Source organism: Antechinus flavipes, chromosome 2, assembly GCF_016432865.1.
Source record: "Antechinus flavipes isolate AdamAnt ecotype Samford, QLD, Australia chromosome 2, AdamAnt_v2, whole genome shotgun sequence".
NCBI classification, from domain to species: domain Eukaryota; kingdom Metazoa; phylum Chordata; class Mammalia; order Dasyuromorphia; family Dasyuridae; genus Antechinus; species Antechinus flavipes.
This window is the reverse complement of record NC_067399.1, coordinates 591,216,337-591,237,034: the sequence shown is the minus strand read 5'-3', so window position 1 is coordinate 591,237,034 and position 20,698 is coordinate 591,216,337. Positions and strand designations below refer to the sequence as shown.

The following is a 20,698-nucleotide window of genomic DNA, read 5'->3' as shown; positions in this document are numbered from 1 at the left end:
TATAAATATTTAGAGAGAGAGATGGGAAGGATCCTGGTATTTCACCAAACTTTTCCCAATCTGCATCCCCACAGAAGAATATAAATTTTGGAATGGGAGTGAATAAAATCTTAAAAGTCAAAAATTTTTACTGGTGGAAATGGGTTGATTTTTCAAACAATAAAAATAATAGTTTTACACTTCTATAGCACTTTGTGGTTATATACTTTCTTATTTATTTTATCACAATAGCTTCATGACTTGGGATATGTGTTATTTTCTTTTTACAACTGAGAAATATGAGTGGCCTAGTAAGGTTAAATGGTGGAGCTGGTTCTTAAATTTAGGTATACTGACTCCAATGTCAACACTTTTCTTACCATTCAAGTACAGTAGGAAGTATAGGAGAAAATATGAAATAAGGAGCAAGGCAGAAATTAGAACTGCCTTATATATAAGTGAAGAAGCCTGCGTTCAGATGTGACATGCTACAAACTGTAAATGAATATGCTCTGCCTTCCAGATAGATCAGTCTAAGCCATCAATAAGAATAGATCTGGTGGCTGGCTTTCCCATGGGGTATTCAGAATGCCCCTCAATTCTGTTTCACTATACTATACACTTACGCCTCAGAGAAGAAGTATCTAAGGAAACTGGCATGTGGGATTGCATTTTTCCCTAAGGCTTCCATGTTGAGGTTCATCATCAATAATTAAATAGTAGTTAAACAAGACCACCCAGGTATAGAGGCTCAAGAGTTGAGCTACAAACATAGTTCTTCTGGCCCCTTATCTATACAGCAACCCAGTCTGAAACATCATGAGCTCACAAGAGGTATTTATTTCCTTTTGATGACATCAGAAAAATAAATTTCCCTAGTCTTAAGAGTGTGAACACCTGGGTCTACCTCCTCTCTGCAACATCCTCAAGACCTACTTTCAATTTTCAGTTATTTATAACTCAGTGATAAGTGAAGTTGCAGCCCTGGGGGTGGGGGTGGGGGTAGGGGGGGGGAAATCAATTCATGTAGTTTTCACCAAAATACCAATGAAGAAAAACACATAGGTATTTATCTTCAAGAAACTCTATTTTACAGGCGTACTCCATGGGAAAACTGTTTTCATCCTAATTCAATGCCATATTTCTGTTCGTTTTCTCCTTTTCAAAGAAAAACAGTGGAGTCATTCTAATGTTCCTAGGGGCAAAAAGAGAAGGATGACTTTTTATGTGTGTGAAAGAATAGTACCCCACCCTGTAGCCATCTGAAGACAGTTCTTCCTAGGAACACCTGTTTGCTCCAACTGAAGCTAGTCCAAATTGGGTCCTGAGGATCTTGGGCTTGCTCTTCAGATGTACCATCATTTTACAATATTTATTCCCCATCTGTCTGGTGACCGTGATGGCTTGGGAATGCTCCAGCCAGGGAAAGCTGTTCCATGGCTCTGTTCCTTCACAAAACTAACAATACTAATGCTCCAGAAGAAGCTGGTTGGAAGCCAGTTGCACTGCAATTCAAATTGATTTCTCCTCCCCAAGTTCTGATCTGCTCAGTACAAGTTCTCCATGAGAAAGATATGAATGATTTTCATTAATCTTTAGATTCAGAGTTTCCAAAGTGAGATATACCTTTTGACCTCTGAAATGCCAATTCTGCTCATCAAACCAGTTCTTTAATATGTTTTCACTCCAAGTCAAACTAAAGTAGCAATTGCATAATATTAAAAATGAAGACTGGTAGAACTATTTCCACAGCAAGAAAATCATTAAAATCCAGAAGGTAACATGCTACAGAGATGATCTTAAACACATACAGTTTAACATCTAATAGAGGAAAAGAAAAAAGGTGCCCACATCAAATTCCAATTATAATAGTGAAGTAATGTTTTATTAAAAAAAAAAAATTCTAGCCATGAGAAAACATATTTGAAAAGCCTACAATAAAGACTTATAAAATAAGGGACCTTTTATCTCCTCCACATCCATGAGCTTGAAAATATCTATGCAATTTGAAGCCACATAAAAAAACCGAGTGAATAAATAAAATGTTCTTTTTTCTCTATACAGAAGCTAAAAAAATTATCCATACAAATAGCTTGGCCTTGAACAAACAGATTAAAAGACCTAAAAGGCTCTAGTCTCAGATCATGCATACAGAATAGAAAACGAAGGCTTTGCTTTATTGGTTAGGCAAGTTTTCTGCTAACTAAATTTCTATCTGGAAGGAGTTTATGTGATGAGAAATAATTCTTTAGATGATAAGAAAAATTTCAATATTTTAAAATGCAACACCTATTAATTGAATATCTTGTAGCAATAAAAGAATGTGAAGTCAATCTGCATCTTTTGACAGCATGTGCAACTATGTATTTCAGTTAAGAATACAAGAAAATCATATGCAGAATGATGACAAAGATTTGGAATTAAATAGATATGTAATATAAACCAAGTTAACAGTTCTACTAGTTTTCTAAAATTTTTCCTATTTAATTTTTCACCATGAAAACTACTTATGAGTTCATCTCTTTGAAAAGTTTTCTACAGCTGTTAATCTTTTTTTTATTATATAGCTTTTTATTTACAAGATATCTGCATGGGTAATTAATTGACAATTGCAAAACCTTTTGTTCCAATTTTTGCTCTCTTTCCCCTCATCTCCCCCCGCCCAGATGGCAGATAAACCAATATATGTTAACTATGTTCAAGTATATGTTAAATACAATATATACATATATATCCATACAGTTATTTTGCTGGACACGAAAAACTGGACTTAGAAATGATGTACAATTAACCTGTGAAGGAAATCAAAAATGCAAGCCGACACAAATAAAGGGATTAGAAATGCTATGTAGTGGTTCACACTCAATTCCTAGAGTTCTTTCGCTGGGTGTAAACAGCTGTTCATCTTAATAGAAAAGGAAAATCTAAAATATGATAGCTTGGAGGCAGCTAGATGGTGCAATGGATAGAGCACAGGCCCTGAAGTCAGGAGGACCTGAGTTCAAATACAGCCTCAGATACTTAACACTTCTTAGCTGCATGACTCTAGGCAAGTCACTTAACCCCAATTGCCTTGCAAAAATAAAAATAAATAAATAAAATAAAGTATGATAACTTACTCATTATCAGAATAACTTAGTAAGTTGATTTTGGTGCATATGACTCTTTCTTGAATTTACAAGTGATAAACTAACACTCGTTTTTTATCCCGAAGTGCCCTGAGAACAGTCAAGCGCAAGAAAATGTTTCTGATACTACTTACCTTCTGAAAAGCATAATTTGGTTTTCCCCTATGCTAGTTAAAAACAACTGGAACTCAATTATAGGCCAAGTTCAAGTTTCATCTTCTCTAATATATCTAATCTATCACGCACTACCATACATTAATCTCCTAAACTTCTTTCTCACAATACTCATTGTTGAAATAATTTTGCCCACAAAGTATCTTTTCCTCTTGTTAAAAATTTCTTTTTGCTATGACAAATACTAGAAACTAAGGATATTCATCAATTGAGCTGAATAAGCTGGGGCATGTAAATATGATAAAAGTACTACCTGTTATAAGAAATAAGGTAATATGCATAAAGTCTTAGAAAAACTGTTTCAGAGTGAAGTTAAGAAGAATTAGAAGAATAATTAATATGGTTACAGCAATTATTATTAACAATTTAAATTTTTTTAATAAACTAATGAAGAATAAAATTAATAGAATACAGAGAACAATAAATGGGAAAGCAATTCTAAAAATAAAGAACTCTGAAATCTGTAAAACCTATAGTCAATACAATGTCTATTCTTGATTTTAGAGTGAAATAGAGACGTGACAGAACTATGGTGTGGAATGAAGCATATGTGTGCATGTGAGTAAATGTCAATCTGTGAGTCTGTGTAGTCATAGAAGGAATTTTACAATGATTACGTATACTTATTACAAGAAATTTGCTTTGGAAAAAAAATCTCTTTTTTCTCACAATAGGGAAAGAGATGAGATGAAGAAAAAAATATATTTGTGATTAAAAAAAAAATCGAGGATAGGAGAGCTTAGATATGAAATATTGCATAAGCTTTCTGATAAGGTCCCTATACTATTAATTTTACTTATTTTAATTTGGTATAGGAGAACTCTACAAAAAAAGGGAGCAGTCTCTGTTATATTAAAACAAGACAAGCCAACAAACAAAATATAAAAAAAGAAAACAAAAATGCAACACTCATTGTTTTAATCATTTACCATCAGAGAAAATAGCATTTGCTTCTTTATTGTTATTATTTAGCTTCTTTGAGAAGGTTTATACTTCTTTGTATTTCCAACACCTTAAGAACAGCAGACACTCAATAAATATTTACTGATAAATGTCAGCTATGATGATTGGGTAACTGGACTTTTTTATTCTCAAGGAAGTTCATTCATAGCACTAGTACAATCATAACTGTTCCTGTTAACTTCCCAATAATAGGAATAAACTATAGCTTTTGAGAACAGTATATTGGACCAGAACATTCCAGGGATGAACTGGGGGAAAATAACAACCAATATCCTAATGGTCTGAAACAGTAAATGCAATTTTCTCATGCCTGACTGTATATCTATGCATCTGGGAAATCAGATTCATTACATTTAAATAACTTGTGAAATATTTTTGGTAACCATTAAGTCAATAGAAGTATGACTTAAAGTGGTTCTGATACTTATTGTGACTAGAGGTTATGAGTGGAAAAATGGGCTAACAATTGAAATCCCCAAACCCCAAAATATACTTTTAGAAATCAGAGTCCTCATTTTTTATTTTTGACAAGAATTTCATTATATTTGCGTGAGTCTAAATTTCTTTCTTTTAAAAAATAACTTCTTGTTGATGCCTTCTATATCTTAACATCATCATCATCCCAGTTATTTTAAGTATTTCTCCCTCAATCCTCTCACATAACAAATGACAATTTTAAAGAGAGAAAAAAAAATCAACATAATTAATTGAAACACTGAAAAACTGAGAAAACATGTTTCTTGTATAAGACCTGTGAACCTCCCACTTTCACAAGGGTTCAGGCTGGGGGTGTCTCATATTTCTTCATTTAAGTCTTGTTTGTTCTTTGTAATTTTGCTAAATTTAATTTTTTGATGTGTCTTTGTTTTTATCATTTACATTAGTGCAGTTATGGTATATATCATTTTCTTTACTCTGCATTTGTTCATATAGACCTTTTCAGGCTTCTCTGTATTCATCATAAACATTATTTCTTTTGGCACAATAATATTCCATTACATTCATTTATCACAGTTATTTAACCATTTCCCAATTACTATTGGACATTTACTTTGTTTCCAATTCTTTGGATCAGAATGCTGCTGTAAATATTTTGATATATATGGGGACTTTCTTCTTCCTGATGGCTTCCTTGAGTTATGAGCCCAATAATGGAGTCTCTTAATTCAAAGTGTATGGATATTTTCATCACTGTATTTGCTTAATTCCAAACTGCTTTTCAAAATTGTTGTTTTATTTCATAGCTCAACCAACAATGAATTAGTGTGATCAATATGATTCTACACCCTATTTAAAATTGATTGTTGCTAATTATTTTGATCATTTTTTGCCAATTTACAGGGTGTAAGGTAAAAATTCACTATAGTTTTAATTTGCATTTCTCTTATTGTTAGTGTTATGGAGCATCCTTTTGTGTAGTCGTGAAGTCTTTTTTGAGAACTATGTAATCATATCCTTTGATCACTTATTTCCTTGGAAATGACATTCTATTTCAGTTTCCCATCTTGAGTATTACCTTGAGATTTTCACCTAATTTTGTTTCTTTGTTTTGATCATGACAAAGAGGGACTTAGTTGTTAAGACTGTTTAAAAAGTTATCAGGTTCAATAGTTCACAAAATAAGGTTTTTTATCTTTGTTTCTCTACCTCTTTGTCAATTTGTTGATAATACTTAGACTGGCAATAAATAATGAGTATTTAGCAAGAGAATAATTGAATTATACATATACACATTGCATATATCTGTTTAATTCAAGTTTTTGTGCAGGAAAGCCTTCCATATGCCTAAATAATAAACTTCCAATATATATCCCTAAATTGTTTGTTAACTTGGGCTATCTCTAGAAAACATTTCTGGAAAACCACAATTTTCAGCTCCTTTCTTTGTTTATTCCACCACAAAACCCCTAGTAGGGTATAAATAGAAGTGTTCTTCATTGCTACTGAAAAATACCACCATGAAAAAAAAAGCCATTTCCTGTCCTAAAGGTTTTTAATTCTCCAGCCATCCTATGGTTTGCGCCTGAGCATAAATTATAAGTCTGAACTGTTGCATAATGTGTAGGACAGCATTTTAATTTGGCAAGGAAAAAAAAAGGACAATATATCCCAAAGATGCCTTCTGAGAAGCCCGCAGTAGAGTTCTTATGTAGTAACATGATGAAATCCTCTTTTGTCCTCATATGTCTGTGATGTCTATCTGTAACTCTTTCTCGGTGGTGAAGATAAGCCTTGCCTTGTGTCCATCATTGCACTTTCAAAGGAAGATTCACAGTTGTTTGACTTTTGATCTGGGGAGCAACTAGCTCGACCACCTGCATCGTGCATGAGCTGTTACTGAGCTTGCTTTGTACCATCTTATAACACAGCAACTCTTTTAATACTGAGTCTAGGTTGATGAGTGAATATGCTAATGTACAGTGTGAGCGTTCAAACAGAAAATATGGGGATGGTGGTGGTAGGGGAAAGAGGGAGTAATTTGTGAGTAGGGCAGGCCTGACAACCCAATTTAGAAAGTACAGATATTGTTTACTGATTATATCATTAACTGAAACAGATGGCTGAAGGCCTCTCTCCACCAACAATGGGGCAGACAGTGGGCTAATAGTGCTGTGGCCTGGAATTGTAAAATGCTGTTTGGTGATGGTATATGTTAATAAATAGCCATTTACAAGGGGAGCCAAAGGCTCTATTCCTTGTTTACAAGCAAGGCCCAGGGCCTCTTGCTTCCAGTTAACAGCTCAAGGCTTTATTCAAAGACTGTATTGATGGTAAAGGGAAAGTATACCATTCATAATCCTGCCTACATTAAAGAACAATACTACTTATAGAAAAGAAAAAAATAGAAACTTTAAAGGAAAGAAATTGAGGAATTAGATTCAACTGTATCTAACACTAAAGAAAATTATAATAATGCTTTTCAATAATGATCAAATAATGAGCAGAAATAAATCAACAATAAGTTACTTGTTTTTATTTTGTCTTAGAAAGATCATGCTAAAAGTACTTATTTAAAGCACAAAATTGGATGTTTCTTTGTGATTATTAAATTGGAAAACTTTTAAAACTTTGAAATTATTTTATTTTGAATAATTTAAAATTTCAAAAGGCAAAATGTTGAAGTGAATAGCTTGCTAAATGTGCAGTGAGGAACACCAGTCAAAATTCACCATTAATACTTATTACCTGCGTGATCATGGTCAAGTCATTAACTCCTCTGAGTCAAAAGCACCTTTTCTATGATAAGAATTATAGATGGCTTTTGATATGTGTATGTAGATAAAATTCCTGCACAAGTTTCTGGTGTATTGATGTAATTGTTTTGTATGAAGAATGGCATGAGGATGATAAGGTAAAACATATAACAGAAAATCCTAACAGAAAACTTTTGCAACTTCAGCAGTCTATGGTAATTGCCTGTGGGATTGACTTTTTCTCTTAATAGCATATATTTTATATTTTCTGACAAATTCTTTCAACAACAACAAGCTCTTACTCTCTATATGCCAAGTACTAGAGACATATAGATAAAAAAAAGTTCCTGTTCTCAAGGAGATTCCATTATATTGGGAAAAACAAAATTTACAAAATTTATAGAACACTTTCAAATCATATGATGCAAGAGAAATATTGAAATTAGAGTTAGAAACTAAATTTGAATCTTATATTTATGACTTTGGTCAAGGTAAATGTAATGAAATCCTTACGCAAAGAAGATTGTAGTAAAAATGGAAAAGGAAATCATGGTCTGGAGAAATATGGCAGAAGTAATTATTGAATACTTTTCATACAAATGAGCATAGGGATTAAGGGAGAGTTGGGAGATGAAGTTCAAAAATTAGAGGGATTCAAGGGCCCTTCTTAAAGATAATCCAGTACAATCTCCCTTAATTCTCAGGCTGTGGTTTCAGGATCTCTTCATATTAAAAAATTACTTAGGATCTGAAAGAGCTTTTGTTTATATACATTATATATGTTGATATTTACTACATTAGGAATTAGAACATCTTTGTTTTATTATAAAAATAGTTTTTACTTCATGACCCCCAGTGAAAGAGTCCTTAGGCATCTCCAAACTATCCTTTGAGAACTGCTAATCTATAAACTGCTTGCATTTTTGTTTTTCTTCCAGGGTTATTTATACCTTCTGAATCCAATTCTCCCTGTGCAACAAGAAAACTGTTCGGTTCTGCACACATATATTGTATCTAGGATATACTGTAACCTATTTAACATGTATAGGACTGCTTGCAATCTGGGGGAGGGATGGGAAAAATCGGAACAGAAGTGAGTGCAAGGGATAATGTTGTATAAAATTACCCTGGCATGGGTTTTGTCAATAAAAAGTTATTTAAAAAAAGAGAGAGAGAGAGAACTGCTAATCTAGAGAAATTATGTAAAGAGATAGAGCTTTTAGGAATACTAATACAGGTCTGCTTGATTAATTCCATTGCAGGATGGTAGATTACATATATACTTCAGTAGAATTTTCCTTGGGAGTTGAAACTGTTTTGTCTTTTTTTTCTTTGTGATCCCTACACTTAGCATAGTGCCCAGCATCTAAGGAGATAATACTTGTGCTTTTAGGATTTACTGAATGATTGACAAGGACCACACAATTATTAAAATATTGACTTTCTTTAACACAATTTGTAGGTGCTGAAGCTAAATAGAAAATTAAAAAAATTTTTTTCTTGTTCTAGATCTGTAATTTCTAGAGTAGCATAGTGCCCAGCACATAAGGAGATAATACTTGTGCTTTTGTGATTTACTGAATGCTTGACAAGGACCATACAATTATTAAAATATTGACATTCTCTTAACAATTTGTAAGTGCTGAAGCTAAATAGAAAATTAAAAGAAAATTTTTTTTCCTGTTCTTGATCTGCAATTTCATGAGTTTTAGAAATTTTTAGCATAAAAGTTCTACCAATGAGGAATATCATAGCCAACCTCTGTAATTGCAAGTTTTAGAAAATAGCCTGGGGACAAAAAGTTTAATTGATTTGCCCACAGTCACCCTAGTTCTGACAAATGAACTTTTGGTCTAATCTTAATGGGGCTAAGAATGTGTCCAATCCCACTCTGTTCAGTATGGAGGGCTTTAACTTGTTTTGTTTTCAACCTGGATCAGTTTGCCTTTCTTAGGAAATTCAGAAATGTTGGGAGCAGCATCTTATCCCAGACGCTAAACACAATAATGCTGAATGTAGTGTGGATACACCATTAGTTTAGCCCCATTGTAGCTCAGAAATTTTGAGTTCAAGAGATCTACCAGACTCAATCATCCCACTAACTAGAATTATGGCTATGAGTTCCACATCCAGCAGCCATTTGGTTATAAAAGCATAAATACTCTATAAAAAAGAAAAAGAGTCTCTTAGACTAGGGATATGGTCAGGGTCCATATTCAATTAGTTAACATGAGGCTAGAAAAAAGAATGTGATACACAGAGAGGAAAAATACAAAGATAAGATTCTGTGAGCTAATTTAAGCTTTTCAGCATGAGGAGATAGTGAGGGAATTTTCAAGGACATTTTGCTTAGAAGACTTGGAAACTTTTTGCTGTTGAATTCTCAGACAGCATAAGAGCAATTAAAAATGTAACAAAATGTTTCCTAAGTGAAATGGTAAAAAAGGGACAACAGAAGAGTGATTATTTTTTTCCTTAGTAGCACTGGCATATTTTCTTAAACATAATTCATCCCCACTTTATTTTTAAAAATCCTAATGGCTTATAAGTTCTGTGGTTGGAATTTCTATTAATGAAGAATATTTGCCCTCAGGAATCACTATGAAAATATATTTAAGGTATCCAGATGTTTTACCCATCACTTTCACATAGCCATAGAATGCTTTTCTAATGTAATTACAGTGATAATTACCAATTAGTCCACAAAATGTTTCAGAAAATGGGTCCAAGAAAAATGTGTATTATATAGTATTAGAGAAGTTTAGATTGCACAAGTTATGTCAACTGCACTTAATGCTTTTTTTTGCATGTGTACAATGGATTAAACTCAACAACCTTAACTAACCAAGTAGCTGCATGCCATTAGCTGGAAGGATGAGCAAAATCCACATATTTAAATGAAATCTCTGATCTTTTTTGATTTGCAGAAATAGTTGGGCAGGTAAAGTTGTGTGGAGAAAACAAGAAATGATTTAATGCTGAGGTTATTTTACAAAGAATGCATTTTTTTTTGCTTATTATTCACATGATTTCCTTCCAAAGTCATGTGTCTTTACACAAAGCATACCAACTAACATGATTGTGTACTGTTTCCTTCCAAATTTATGATGATGGGTTTGGTAAATTGCTTTAGATCAAAATCATTAGGAGGAAAATAAAATATTTAAACTAAAAATTGTTCAATCTAAGGAAAAAAATCATAATTTCCTTTATTTTTTTCTATCTTGGGAAATTATTATTATTCTCACTGGTTGCTAAGCACTAACATGAACAACCTGGGACCCCCTAGTCAAATGCTAATTAAGAGTTATCTTCATAGAAAAATATTTATGTTAAAGAAGAATCATAGTTAGGCTAATAAACCCCACAGTGTCACTTTAAGACATGCAATTACAGTAATCAATTTCCATGAATGTCTGTGGAAATCCATTTTTTTAGGAATGCAATATCAATAGAAGATGAATGGCCATTTGTTTCATGACCATTTTCATTATTATTTGAATACTATATTTAAAACTCTGTCTGCACAGTCAGGAAATGAAAAGTTTGTCCCTAGGCAGCTCTCCATCTTATGTCAACGAGGAAGAAAAATTGCTTTATACAAAAATCAGCTATATATATTTATATTTATTTTCATGTAAAGTTTTTCCATTATAATCTTCAACAGAACAATTTCCTCTTTTACTTTCCTTTAGATTATCCAAAAACCCATGTTGTTTGAGTTGAGATGTTAATATTTTATATAAAACTTTCTTTTTTTCTTCACTATTTAACTTCAGTCCCTTTAATAATTTTCTCATTTCATGAAATAAAACCTGGTCATCATTTTGTATTTGTTTTCTAAAATCATTGGTTTGCTATTGACTTTACATTATGTTTTCTACTCATTTATGGCATCTTTTTTGGGGGGAGTGGGCATAGGGCCCAGCATATAGTAAATGCTAAATAAATGTTCATTGTTGTCTCCTTTTTAAATTATTAGCAGGGATTAACCTAATTTGTAGCATGTAGGTAATTTTTTAAAAATAGCTGTCTTAAGAATTCTAGAATGAGACCCAAGAGAATTTTCATATTCATTGATGAGTAATGGGGACAAAGTTTAAAAAGTATAGAACTCATGGATAATAAACTACAAGGTAAGCTTGATCCTTTTTTTTTTTTTCCTTCTCATTTGGTTTAGGTCAACTTGCATATAGTCACACAGACAGATACCCAGCTGGACTGTACTATCAGAACCATTAATTTAAATTGCCTTCATAATAGATTTTCTAGATACAACATAATCATTTCTATTGTTAAAGTGACCAAAAATAAATGGATTGTCCAACTTAGAATTTGCTGATTTAACATATGAAGATAGTCTAATTTTGGGGGGAAATCTTTTTTCTTATAAATTAACATATGAGTAATTTAATTAGTGATTAGTGACTAGTGATAAAATGTTTAGCATATATAAGAGTACATTATTTTTAATCTAATTCTTAGTAATATGGAGGAATTTATTATGGAGGCCTATATTATATATAAACAGCATAACAAAAATAACTATAAAAATATAAAAAGGCTTATTTCTGAAGAATAACTACAATTTACAAAACCTTTCAAATATATTATGTGATACTGACCTAATCACTCTGTGGGATAGGAAGGACAGGTATAACAATCCATACCTTACAGATGAGGAAACTAAGACTCCAAGAGCTTTAAAAACCATAGAGAGGCAAGTGTTGTCTCTGATACTAGCTATATGAATGTGGACAATTTACTTAATCTCTCTGGTGTTTTTCTGCATGTATATGACTGTCAAAATCAATTAATCAACAAGCATTTATTTAGTGCCAACTGTGTGTCAGACGCTATGCTAGGCACTGGGGAATACAAATACAATGAATCAAAGAATCTTGAATCCCAAAAGATTAGAATTTGAATATACATTTCCATACTAAGACCAGAAAGTGAATCTGGAAATGATCTTGCTTTCTTGTGCCCTACAGAAAATTTATATTATGTAGAACAGTCATTTAAAAAAAAAAAAAAGGTCCAAGAACATCCTATACTAGGTCTCTAAACACCTAGTCAGTCAGGCAAAGCATTAATGGAGTGGATCTGGTGAAGTCAGCATTAATATCAAGTGCTCTACCACAGCAGCTTACAATACAATGCGTGCTACACAGGTAGAGACCAGAACTTCCTCTGTTCAAATTCAGCATGGTGATTCAGGGAGGGATTTTTAAAAAGTGCTCATCTCCCAGACATATTCCAAAAGGAGTGACTCAGTGATTTACTACATTTGTGAACCTCAAGCAATTTTTATCAGTGATTTTCTTCTTTTGGTTTTTGAAACAGAAATACTTAAATGTGTTTGCCCAGAAGCAAGCTCAGGCAAAGGTTACAATATTTGTTTGTGGTTCACCCTCTCCAAATTACTTGCAAATGTATTCAAACACAATATAGGAAGATACTTCATTTCTTTGCAAATAATGGTTTGTGGTGTCCTGCAAAAAAGGGTGAGGTGCATCAAGCATAAACGGGAAAAAACACATTGGTTTAGAAGCCCATAAATCCTTATTTGAATCTGCCAACCTGAAAGCCTGGAAAAACTGTTTTTCCTAAATGCTATGTCTGATTAAGTCATACCATTAAATGACAGCTGAACTTTAACATTAATATGATATTATTTAAATAACTGCATGATTTTTTTACACTAAAAATGATGAATGATTTCTGGACAGCTCAATTGACATAAAGCAGGAGGCCCCTTTAATGAGATTTGACAAAATGGAGACATATGCAGAATATTTGTTACAGCTCATATCGCAGGAGCCTTGCTGGGGAAGCTTTGGAGGGTTGGTATTTTTATTATTATTGTCTATGGGCACTGAAGCATCTCTTTCAATTGCCAGTTCCTTTCTCTGTGGATTTTGAATTTAGCTTTTGTTATTTACATATTATTCTTAATCAGAGAATTTGGTAAGGTACAGTTCAGAGTTGAGACTGTGAGAAAGCTGTGAAATGGAGATTCAGAGTGGAGTCAAGTCAACATTTGCTGCCAGAGTATACAGGGAACAGAAGAAATGATTTTGATGAGGCTTAAAGGGGGAGAACATCAGTCTTTAAGTCAAAATTATTCCATTTACATTTGTTGTTATAGTCATGCTAGTGATAAATGAATAACTTAGCTAAGCAAGTTTTGGCAAATTATTTTAAATCAATATGTAGTCAATGGGGATTTTGGACATTTGAAAAGATCTGTAGGACCAGCTCTTTCGGTGATGTTTTAAGAACAGCCTCTATTAATTTTGTCTATCCAAGTACAATTCCTAAGTATGTATGTACCTCCCATCCCCACCCCATCTGGAGAACAAATAAAAAGTGACTTAATGTAGTTTTATGTTGAAGATGTCTTTTTTGAAAGATTTTGAAAGAGCAATGATCCCCTGTCAAATATTTTCAAGTAACTGATTAAATTTTAAGACTGATAGAAATGTTCTAGATAAAAGCAAAACACCTTTCCTTGATTCAGAACACTGTCTTTCACTTATTTTCCTATATTCCCATATAGTTTTTCTATCAAATACAGATAAAAAACATATGAAGTTCTGAAATGCATCCACCAGTATTTATAAATTCAAATCAGAATAGCTCATATTTTAAAAATCAGACTATATATATATATATATATATATATACACACACATATATATGTATATATATAATGTGTATACACACAAACACATCCATTCATCCATATATTAAGGAGTGAATATTTTCATTGACCTTATCTCTAAATTAAAGGGGAAAAAAAGAGTTGATTTGCCATTTCATTATGTGCCCGAGGATGGCAAAAACCATAATGTCTACATAAGAAGGAAGCTAGTAATATAGGAAATGAAATCAGATTGTTTCTGCCATGGGATCTACCTCAAGCAATGAAGAAATATTTTATGTCTAATACTAATTCTTTTGCCCACAAACAGGAGGCATCCTCTTTACTCTTGTGAAAATTTTAATCTGATTTATTCAACAAATCCAAACAAGAGTTAATACCTGCGCATAGTCATTTCAAAATAGTCATTTGACACAGGATAGCAAAACTATAAATGAGTACATCTGTAAAATGCCAATTTGCAATTAGATGAAAAACATGGAATAAAAAAGAAGCTGATCCCTACCTTGCTCTTACCTTCGCAACATTCCTGTCAAGATCCGAGAACTTTTTCCCAAGTTAGCATCTGTTTCTCGAAGCTAAGGATATAAATATGTATTAAAAACAAGGTTTCATACAACTAACATTGTTTTAAAATGAGTTAGTTATTGATATTTTTATTTCATACTGAGGAAACATCATATAGAATATCTAAAGATACTAAGAAACTACCAAAAAAAGAGAGAGAGAGAGAGAGAAGAAAAATACCAAACCTAACCAAACACTCACAGTGACACCTTAATGAACTCTTAAAAATCTTTGGTTCAGAGAAATGACTATGATAGATAATCTCAAAAGCAATAAAAGATGGAATATATGGAACACATTAAAAGATGGAATATATGAATTTGAACTGGAGAAAATGCAAATGTCTTAGAGTCTGACAAAGTTTAATACACATTTGGTAGTCATTTTTCAATTTATGAATGTGCAAATTCCCAAAACATAAGCAGGAATAAAATGAACAGAAGGAAAATGAGATTAAACATTTTAGCAGTTTTTTATTTTTATTTTTTTAAATACTCTGGATAGAGGGAAATAAAGCATTCCTAGAACTTCCCTCAGTAGACTGTTTTTTCAAACTCTATAATAAAGTGCCACAAACAAATAAATAAATAAATATTCACTTGGGGTGTTCCAAGGTGAAGAGTTAAAGGAAGAAACTCTTACTTTTTTCATTCTTTCCTCATTCAAAAAGTCCAATATTCTTTAGACAATTCTTTAGAATCATGTGGCCATTTACAGGGATGCCATTATTACTTAATTTCTGTATACCAGGTCATGCATTATTACATTTGCAAAAAGGCTACAAGGTACCCAACTCACCCTTTCCCGAGCACGTTGTATCTTCTCCCTGTCATGACTGAGGTTTTCCAACATCTCCTGGCCAATTTGCTCTGCATTATAAACAGAAGTTTAAATAATGAAAAAAAAAAATCCCTATGCATGTGAGCAGCCTTCAAAATGTCAAATTAAAATGGCTGTAGAAACTAACTTCAGAAAACACTGCTATATTAGGTTAACAGGGAAACATTCTGATTCCCATAATTGAAAAATAAAATATTTTCCCAAGTAAATATTTTAGATATGATTTACTATATCATTAGACAAATGTTGACTAAAATCATCTTCTGGATACTTGCCCTCTTCCCTGGTTTCAGAGATATCAGTTTATCCTTTAAAAAAAAAATATTCTAATAGAATGTAGGTTCCTGAGGACAGAGACTTTTATCATTTTATCTCCAAATGTTTGGCAAATAATAGATACTTAATAAATACTTGTTAAATTGAATTCATAGTCTGTTCATATTTTTTCTGCCCCAAAAAGGTTAGATGTCTACACCCATAAAATGACAAGTTGCAATTAGATGAGAAACTTAGATGAAAAACATGGAATAAAAAATTTCTCAGGCTCTGTCCTTGGATTATTTTTCTTCTCTCAATGCAATTTCCCTTAGCAATTTCATTTAATTCCATGTTTTCAATAATAATTTCTTGGATGATTTACAAATCTAGACAGACAGCCCTGACCTCTTTTCTTAGCCTTAGACCTATCAGTTCTATTGCCTAGGACATCTCCATTTGGATTTTGCATAAGCACCTCAGAATATATGTGTTCAAAACCAACTTTGTAATCTTTAATTCTAAAGCTGCTCCTGTGCTTATGAATTTACTATTTATGTTAATGGCACCATCATTTTACAATGTCTCCCATCTTAAAAACCGTGGTGCAACCTTTCACTTTTTGTTTATGTCTCTTATTCAATCAGCTTTTAATTTCTACTTCTCAATAGCTAACAAATCTGTAGCCTTAGGCCACCCTAATTATATAGCCCAAATGCTACTTACTTGGCCTATTGCTGCAGTTTCCTAAGAGGTCTTTCTATTTTTCTTTCACATTTATACTGCTGCAATAAAGCTTAAGAATACAGTCAGATAATTCTTTAGCTCAAGAATCTCCAGTAGATCTCTATTGCCTATTAAGCAAAGTTCAAACTCCTTTGCCTTTGATGCTACCTTGCTCTAGTAATTGAACTTGGATATTTTTTCTCCTTTATTCCTACTATCAATTAGAACAGAAGAATTCAATTTATAATGTGAATATATACATAATGAATATATAAAACATGAATTTATATTATATATATGTAATATATATATATATAACATGAATATATATAATATGAATTTCCTTACCTTGTTTCTAAGTTTCTAAGTTCTTAGTTTCTAAGACTTCCTGAGATCTTGAAAGTCATATCAACCATATTTTTTTATGTCTATACTTTTATTTATTAACAATAATTACATATACAATTTGCACAATTGTAAGAAAATCTGAATTTGGAGACAGATATTCAACCTTCCTCCCCACTTAAATAGCATATCTTGTTCAAATTCTCAAACTGTTTAAATTTATTAATAATTTTGGCCACTAAAAGTACAGATTCTAAATGCAAATAGCTAAACCACAACTACCAAATCTTCTAACACTATCATAGAATGTTCTACTTATTAATTATAAATAAATCAGGACACTAGCATTTGATCTTCAAGGCAACTAAACAATTCTATTAAGAAAAAATAGCAATTGATATGTTTTAAGATATGAACTTTTTGTTGTAATGGTACTGAAGAATCATTCCAATGATGATTTAAAATAACTGATATATAATGACAAATGTTTTCAAAATTAATGTTTCCCAAGACAACAATGTAATAGAGAGATCCCAGAATCAGGAGTCAGAAGACTCAGATTCCAGTCTTGGCTCTTTGTACTTTCTAGTCATAAAATGTTGGCCAAGTCACTTAGATCTCTCCTGGGCCTCTGTTTTGTTTTTTTTTTTTGTGGAAAAAGATAACTCTTTCTTTACAGTTATGTTGTGAGAAATGAAAATACTTAAGTGAAGATGCTTTGAAAGGTGAAAAACAGTATACATAAATACAACACTATTATTACTGATTTGGAGAGTAGTAAAGTGATACTCTCTCTGCAGTTCACTGTCAAAAACTACAGCCAGTTTTGCACCTTAGGATACATTACTAAATGCAAGGAAGGAATGGGAAGTGTGTCTTCAGCTTTCTGACCACAAATTGGCATCCCCATTATATTATCTTCTCTCAGCTGATTTGCAGCTATTTTTAGCTATATACAATGCCTCCCCAAGGTAAAATGTGGTAAGATAGGTGGTTTTTTAGTGCAGAAACTATACAGGACTATAGATGATAGAGAAGTAGGAGTATGGGATTTTATCTCTATGTCCACAATAAACAATAACCCAAAATACTGTTAAACTTAATCATCGTCATTTGCAATGCATGCTTTTTTACTAAGACTTATCATAACAAAATAATGATTTTATTTCTCTTTAACAATACCCATGGAAGCTATTACTATACTAATAATTTAATTTATAGTTGTTTTTTTTCTCCAATGAAACTCAAAATACCTTACATATTTTGTATAATATCCAGGGACTCAATTTTCTGGTAAATGCTCAAAGCCTTATTTATCTGGGAAAAACAGGAATGGATTGCTACCTTCAAGTAATCCATAACAAAAAATGGGATTTATGAAAAATTTAGTGATTCTCCATTAAAACAACAAAAATAGTAACTGATATTTATACAGAGTTTTAAGATTTTCAAAGTGCTTTATCATTACATTATCTCATTTGGTTCTTACAGAAGATCAGGGCTACAGTAGTCCCTTTTCCCCTTTCAACTATTTTTTTTTTTAAATAAATAAGGACACTAAAGGCGAAAGAGTTTAAATGACTTGTCCAGCAAACATCAGAGGTAGGATTGATACTCAGATGTCTAAACTTCAGGTGTAACATTTGCTGTACTACATCATGATGTCCCCCTACTCACAAAATGGATCAATGGTACAATTGGTATGTTATGGAACATCTGGACTGTAGACAATTCTAACAAGTTCCCAGGAGCTATTAATGCTATTTACTATGTAGATTCATTTTACGAGCAAGGCTGATACATTGAAAGAACTCTCTGTATTTGATAAAAAGTTGGGAAAGTTGGAGGGATTTTATAGGGAAGGAAGGAAGGAAGGAATCAAAAAGTATTTACTAAGTACTTACTATGTGCAAAGTGCTGTCCTAAATGCAAGGAATCCAAAGAGAAATGCAAGATAGTCTCTGCTCTCAAGGCCTTCATATTTTAGTGGAGTGGGAGAAGAAAGACAACAAAAGATAACTCCTATAGGAGGCTGTATCCACAAATGATATGAGTCCCATGGTCCTTAGTATATGATGGTGGAAAATGTAATAATGCATCTATCAAGCTCTTTACACTGATAAAACTTTATTTCTTTTTTTTTTAATTTTATTTTATTTAATAATAACTTTGTATTGACAGAATCCATGCCAGGATAATTTTTATACAACATTATCCCTTGCAATCACTTATGTTTCGTTTTTTCCCCTCCCTCCCTCCACCCCCCCCCAAGATGGCAAGCAGTCCTATATATGTTAAATATGTTGCAGTATATCCTAGATACAATACATATTTGCAGAACCGAACAGTTCTCCCGCTGCACAGGGAGAATTGGATTCAGAAGGTAAAAATAACTCGGGAAGAAAATCAAAAATGCAAATAGTTCACATTCGTTTCCCAGTGTTCCTTCTTTGGGTGCAGCTGTTTCTGTCCATCATTTATCCATTGAAACTCAGTTAAGTCTCTTTGTCATAGAAATCCACTTCCATCAGAATACATCCTCATACAATATCGTTGTCGAAGTGTATAATGATCTCCTGGTTCAACTCATCTCACTTAGCATCAGTCCATGTAGGTCTCTCCAAGCCTCTCTGTATTCATCCTGCTGGTCATTCCTTACAAAGCAATAATATTCCATAACATTCATATACCACAATTTACCCAGCCATTCTCCAATTGATGGGCATCCATTAATTTTCCAGTTTCTAGCCACTACAAACAGGGCTGCCACAAACATTTTGGCACATAAAAGTCCCTTTCCCTTCTTTAGTATTTCTTTGGGATATAAGCCCAATAGAAACACTGCTGGATCAAAGGGTATGCACAGTTTGATAACTTTTTGGGCATAATTCCAGATTGCTCTCCAGAATGGCTGGATTCGTTCACAACTCCACCAACAATGCATCAGTGTCCCCGTTTTCCCGCATCCCCTCCAACATTCATCATTATTTTTTCCTGTCATCTTAGCCAATCTGACAGGTGTGTAGTGATATCTCAGAGTTGTCTTAATTTGCATTTCTCTGATCAATAGTGATTTGGAACACTCTTTCATGTGAGTGGTAATAGTTTCAATTTCTTCATCTGAAAATTGTCTGTTCATATCCTTTGACCATTTATCAATTGGAGAATGGCTTGATTTCTTATAAATTTGAGTCAGTTCTCTATATATTTTGGAAATGAGGCCTTTATCAGAACCTTTAATTGTAAAGATGTTTTCCCAGTTTGTTGCTTCCCTACTAATCTTGTTTGCATTCGTTCTGTAAAACTTTATTTCTAATGCTGAACCATTTGACATTACCAAGGACTTTGATGGTGATTTTCTTTTTGAGCTTTTTGATAGCGATGGCTACTGAGGCAGGGCTTGAGAACCTGAAGAAGTATTTCTCAGGAAGTATCTCTACAAGAGTATCTCCATGAAAACTTCAGGGGATTGGCCTGAAGCAGAGGCTTGAATGAAAGTAGGGTCAGTGCTCTGAAGGGTTGGTGTATATGGGCTGCTATTTTCAAGCCACAAGCTCAGGGACCTGGGCTGTTTCCATTTGGATCTGAAAGGTGGCAGTGATGAAGGCGATAGGAATGGTTTGACTTGCTTGGCACATACCACCATATGTCTGTTCCTCTCATGGTTTCTTGCTACTTTAACTGGGCTGATTTGCCTGGCCTGTGGGCCATAATGACTGAGTAATTGGTAGGTATGGCTGGCTCTTTCTCCACAGAGGATGCTCACAGCTGTTTTCTGCTTTCCCAAGGAATTTTATGGATCTAAGTAGTCTGGCTAGATACCTTAGGGATATCATCCACCTATCTGGCAAAAATTAAAA

General features: G+C 33.0%; 1 protein-coding gene across 4 annotated transcripts in view; it reads right to left on the bottom strand.

Annotated features, from left to right (window-relative positions):
- The window catches only part of VTI1A (vesicle transport through interaction with t-SNAREs 1A), a 424,902-nt gene that overhangs the window by 154,823 nt on the left and 249,381 nt on the right, over positions 1 to 20,698 (bottom strand). For 2 of the 4 annotated variants that reach the window (XM_051981417.1, XM_051981418.1), the window contains 2 exons: positions 15,471 to 15,541; positions 14,611 to 14,683 (listed from right to left, as the gene is read on the bottom strand). In XM_051981417.1, coding sequence (XP_051837377.1) covers positions 14,618 to 14,683; positions 15,471 to 15,541 — 137 coding nt within the window. In that variant the 3' untranslated portion in view covers positions 14,611 to 14,617. The remainder of the gene's footprint in view (positions 1 to 14,610; positions 14,684 to 15,470; positions 15,542 to 20,698) is intronic. The other 2 variants (XM_051981415.1, XM_051981416.1) reach the window with 1 other exon arrangement.